General features: G+C 36.7%; 1 protein-coding gene across 1 annotated transcript in view; it reads right to left on the bottom strand.

Annotated features, from left to right (window-relative positions):
• Positions 1-1121: 1121 nt before the first annotated feature.
• NUDCD1 (NudC domain containing 1) overlaps positions 1122-6000 on the bottom strand; it is a 52698-nt gene continuing 47819 nt past the window's right edge. Inside the window, exons 9-10 of the mRNA XM_037166895.2 lie at positions 4360-4519; positions 1122-2406 (exon numbers count right to left, since the gene is read on the bottom strand). Of these exons, the coding sequence (XP_037022790.2) occupies positions 2114-2406; positions 4360-4519 (453 nt within the window). The 3' untranslated portion in view covers positions 1122-2113. The remainder of the gene's footprint in view (positions 2407-4359; positions 4520-6000) is intronic.

Here is a 6000-nt window from a genome sequence, read left to right as displayed (position 1 = left end):
TGTCACATAATAAAGGCTTTTGATAGTTCACTGTCTGAAATGTCTTTGGTTCAGTAAGTTTTACAATGACACTAAAAAAGTTCTGGAAAGATCCCAGTTTTGTTTTTTTTGGTTCACCCACACATTTTCCCTCCTGTGTTCATGACCTTGTGATGCTTGCTACCTAGTAACAGTTCGATTAGAACTTCAATTGTCACTACCAGTTCTCAGGGCTTTTCCCCACTTTTTATCTAGCGTCCCAATACTTCGCTCTAGGAAATTAAAGTCCGACTTAGTGTTTAGACCATGCATTGTCATCCTCCTCTTTTTCTTTTCTCTCAAACTTATTTCTCCTTCTTACACTAAAATTTAATTCAGCAAGCAGTTGCAAAGATAGGCAAGAGATACACTAGAAACAAATATGGAGTTGGCCAAGAAGTCTGTTTTTTACATAAGATGTCTCTAATAGTGCTTAGCTGTCTTTAACTTAATTTGAAACAATTTTATTAATAATACAGTATTGTGACAGCTGTCATTATCAGTGTGCATTGTAAAAAAATTTATCGAAATGGGTGAATTTTTGTGTGACCATTTTCATACTGAAGATGAAAGAAAATATACAACATTTTTGGCATATTATGCTTTATTATTTCAAAAAACATAAAAAGGCAACTGAAGTGCAATGTATGGAGAAAGTGCTGTGATTGGTTGAATATGTCAGAAGTGGTTTGTAAAGCTTTGGTACCATTGACATTTTGGCCAAATAATTCTTTGGTGTGGGGCTGTCTTATGCATTGGAAGATGTTTAGCAGCACCTTTGGCCTCTACCCACTAGAAGCCAATGACAGGAGAGAGCCGATGTATTCAAGATATCCCAATCAATAAAGTTATTGATGAAAATGAAAAGTGTGTCTTTCATTTTATGGGAAAAACTAAACAGACTTTTTAGCCAACCCAATATTTCTATCTTATATATCTTTTCTTCATTTTCTGCCTCTCATATTAAGATCTCAACTTCCTTATTGAAATATAAAATACAACTAGATGTTATATAAGCACAACTAAAAGGTATAAAAATAAACAATTTTCACAGTAAATGCACATCTAAAGAAACCCAAAGAAATAAAATGAGAAGCTAAACATCAAGGCAAAAAATATTTAATGTATAAATAATTTTTTCATAACTGTGGAAATATAAGACATATAAGGACAAATTATAGTTTGTGTGCTAGACTGTTACAGTACTGGCCCCCAATGAATCATATCCCCCTTCACACCGACTCCAAGTTGGCCACGTGACTTGCTTTGTTCAATGGAAGATGAGCAAGTATGACGGAAGTACAGGCTTGGCAAGGTCTTACACATAAAGGCTTGCCCTTCTGGAATGTTTTCTCTCTCACAGGAAGAAGCACAGTCTAGTCTACTAGAGGATGAAAGGTCGTGTAGAACATAGACAATCGAGTCATTGAATCATGAGAAATTATAAAACTTCCTTGCTTTAAACCCCTGAGTTTTGGGGTGGTTTGTTATGCAGTGATGGATAAGAGCTACTCTTTATAGACTCTTACCATCTCTGTCTGTGAAAGAGCAAATGGATAAAAACTAAATAAACTACCTCCTTTGAAAACACCTAAGGTGTCTCAGCCAACTTCAACAATATTAGACCTGCAGTACTCCTTATATTTCCCCCTGTACCTCAGCTACTCAGTTCATTTAATTATTTATAAGAATCAACCCTGTAACTATTATCCTATCCATTCCATTGGTATGGAATTGTAGAAACTGTATCAATGAACAAAGAGTACACGATAAATATTTTTATTATTACACACTGAATTGTACATTTTTTTCATATAAAAGATCATAGCTTCTGTCTTTAAAAAACAATTATACTGCTAGTAGTATATTTATGTTTTTTACAGAAGCCATTGTTTTCTAAATTTGCAGCTTCATTCCATAGCCTTTATATAATAATCTCTTGAATATATTTTCCAGTATCCTTTAAAAAATAAAAATTCATACAGGATAATTTTATTTAACACATTCAACCTGACCAGGTTACAGTACAACTGCCCAGCCTCCCAGCGACCGCTGACACTTTTCCCTGCACAGGGAGGCCAGCATGCTGGGTCCACTAATGCTCTGTTTTTACCTTTATTAAAAAGAGGTTTCTGGTAGTCAGAACAAATAATCTCTCATTTGTTGCTTGAAAGCCCAAAATAGGATCATTGGTTTCTAGGCTCGCTACTTGCTGCTTAGCAACCTGCCCTACTTGCCGGCCTTCCTTTCTGTTGTAAAGCACGGTGGCCATGGGCGTGGGCTGGCGGTAGATGAACACCCGGCGGAGGCACTCACAGAGGGCGGCGTAGGAGTAGTCTGGGGCACAGGTGAAAAATTTTTTGTCTCTCTTTGATGCTTGGACGTAGCCTGCCAAGAAATATGAGACAAACAAAAGAAAAACTATATATTAAACAGAAGGAGAAAAGTTATGATTTAATGTTTCACAATTTTACTACAAATTAAAATGCCTAAATTAAATATATACCAGAAATACTCAACAATGAACATTAATGATTAACTACCATCAGTCTCTCCCAAATGATGCAAATATAGAGCTTTGATACCTAAGGAACAAAACAGGGTTTCATCTCTTCAAGAAAGGAGCAATATAGCACCCCATAATTTCTATGAATACTTAAAATGCTAAAAATCTAAAAATTTAAATGCTAAAACATGCTAACATATCTTTAATTGCTAATTAATAATTAGGTTCATCAATAACAGGTCATTATATTATATTTTTCTTAACAAATAAATGGGAAAATGTTATAGGACACCATTGTAAAGTTATTTGGGGAGTGAATTTAAAATGCAGGCCCTATTCCTGAAGGTACTAACATATACAATATGTTCTCATTATTTCTATGCTAGTATTTTTATGTACCAGTACCAACACTCTACATAATTTTATTGTACTTCAGCTCCTAGAAGTAGAACCTTGAGACCACTTCAAGTGTAAAAGAAAATTCGAGTATCTAATTTTTAAAAACTTCATTAGGATACTCCTTGAAAACTAATTAAACTATGAAAAAACAGTATTAATCTTCTTAATAATTATCTTTCCAGATTTAAAAAGCTGAAATATAAATTAGGATTTTCAGCCATAACATGTAAGATAAAAAATATAAAACAAGGATACTGTAAAGTTCACCAGGCAATGAATGGGCAAAGGAACCGCTGAGCACAGTTAGATGAATATTCTGTTTTTTAATATTAAACAGGGTTTGAGAAGGAAAAAAGAGGATGTAGCTTCTATGTGAGTAGCTTAGAATTAGTTCTCTGGGCTAACCTTGGCTAAATGAATAATGTATACAGTATCTTCGGACTACATATCTACTATAATGCTGATTTAACTTAAAGTTCAATCATAACACAATCTTCTATGCTGGGGGATTTGGGGATACAAATAGAGGATGTGAGCATATGAAAATTATTTCCTCTTACTAAAAAAGAAGATAGAGAATAAAAAATACAGAAATTACAGTGGAAAGGCTAGAAATATGCGGGTAAATTACTTAATCAAACTTTATTTCAAGTCATAAAAAGCTGTCAGAGTCTGAATTAAACAGTTTAGCAGCTATATTATTAACTCTAGGGGAGAGCTGACAAATCTCTGTAGTTAGGGTCGTGTACACATTTAGCAATCAGAATGCGTAACTTTACTTCCTGTTGCCAGTTTAAAATAACCTTTCAATAAGAAAATAACTGTAGCTAATTCATGTAAAACCTTTCTCCCTCACACTATTCATGTATTTTGATAGAAAATCAATTATTGCATAGGTCTACAATCAGAGAGCTTAAAAATTTTCAAGTCCTATTTTTAAGTTGGTATTTTCCCTTTTATCCTACAGGATAAATTGTATTTCTGCTGATCATCATTTTCCCTAAGTGTTTTCATTTACAATGGCTCTCTGCACTTACAACCCATGAAAGATGTTTCCTAATTTCACTACCGCAGAGCAAGTCTACGGCGTTTTTGGAGATTATTCTAAAGGGCCCTGAATACAAGTTCCATGTAGGGTATTGTCAAACTCCTTGCTCACATTCAAATACTGCACAGCTGAACTGTAATATACACATGATTGACTAGAACTATTCAAGTGGTTAGATAACCACTTCGATCCGTACTCTGCATTGATCTTGTACTCAAGTCCTACCGTTCCCAAAGTACAGATACTCGTCAAGTATAATTGCGATGTGGGTCAATCCAAATGTAATTAGGATAGCTCAAATTTTTTAAAAAGGAGAAAGAACACTTAAAAAAAGTGACGAATGCAATTTCTGATGTAATGAAAACGCTGTCCAGGGCTTGCTGCATACCTAAAGCATTGAACGTCGCGATGTGCTCCCAGATGTCTTGCTGGCTGCTGGCCTGCGGCTGCCAGAGGAGGGCGTCCACATCGTGGCGCAGACAGAAGCCGGGCATCTCCTTCGGGTCCACGACGACGGAGAAGAGGTACTGGTTGCTTCCGAGATTCACCTAAAATATAAAGTGACAAAAAATATTTTACTCAACAAATTATTAAAAATGATGATAAAAACGGACTTAACCAGTTTTTGTGTGTCAGTCAGTAACTGTTCTAAACTTTTTATACACTTAACCTGATGACCTCTTCATAATGCCCTGGGATAAACGTGCTATTGTTGCCTATGTTTTAAAGCTGAGAAAGTGAGGCACAGGGCACTTAAGTAACTTGCCCAAGAACAGCCTGGAAATAAGTCGTGGACCTGAGATGTGAACCCAGAGTCTATGTTCTCAACCACTATGCTAAACCACCTGTTCACTGTTAATAACTAGTTTAAAATATGATGTAAAACACCAATTTATAAGCAGAATACTTTCAAAACCACAGAATACAAATGCCAACTTGTAATAATAATAATTACTAAGAACAATGACAGCTACTAGGATTTATGAGCACATCCATATGTCACACGTTATAAATATTAATGTGAACAGCCGACGGGCTATTATTATAGTCAGCTAATAGGTGACTAAAGGTCTCCTGGGTGGGGCAGGTGCTCGTCTTCTACAGGAGAACAGGCCGCACACAGTATTCACAGACTGTTTCTTCGATCCCTGTGCTGCCGACAATCACTGGCTAAGTCGGGTTTATTTTCAAAGCCACCAGCAACTCACTGATGGACCAATACTGCTTCACTCTCTCCTCTGAATAACGCCCCCCAACACCCACCCGCTGGTCTTCTCACCTGTTTACCAAGGGCTTTCACAGAAGAAAAAGGTAATTGAAATACAAATACAAGTTGAAATAATACTTTCATAAAAATGCATTAACTTCCATGAGCAACTGCCTTAAGAATCTATTGAGCACTAATAGTGAAAATGACTGATCTCTGACCCTGTCACACTTGATTTGAACGTGCAACAGTGAGAAGAACGGAAGGCCCTAAACCACCAAGTCAAAGAAGAAAAGGGACTAGTCAAAGAGCATGTATGAGTGACCCGTGGACATGGACAATGGTGTGGGGACTGACTGAGGAGGGCCGAGGGGGGGAAAACTGGGACAACTGTAGTAGAATAAACAAGAATTTTAGAAAAGGCTAAACACCGAGAGAACTCACCCATGAGAATAAGATGGAGACGCAGGTCTCTTGTGATGGGCCCTTACTCAGACTCGGATATTCTCTCTGCCTTCACAGACCTTATAGGTACATACTCCCAATAGAGTGGAGTCAGAGTTAATGACAAAACCAGCAATCTCACATCACATGGTTAGCTTCTGCCATACCCTTGACATAGCCTGGATTCTTTCTGCACTTTCTTGGCTGATGGAATCCCATTTTCCAAGATTCAGTTCAATCACCTCTTGCTCGATTCTCATGGTTACATGAGCTGTATGAACTCTGAGAATCCCTAGCATCATGTATGTTATTCCTAACAAGTTATTGATCATACAGCATTAGATTATTAATATGCACGTGTAAACCACCTGTGGTAGA

The sequence above is a fragment of the Artibeus jamaicensis genome, unplaced genomic scaffold, assembly GCF_021234435.1.
Source record: "Artibeus jamaicensis isolate MK-2021 breed Jamaican fruit bat unplaced genomic scaffold, CSHL_Jam_final scaffold_916, whole genome shotgun sequence".
Taxonomy (NCBI): Eukaryota; Metazoa; Chordata; class Mammalia; order Chiroptera; family Phyllostomidae; genus Artibeus; species Artibeus jamaicensis.
Note: the sequence above shows the minus strand (reverse complement) of the source record. Positions and strands in the feature narration are given on the sequence as shown.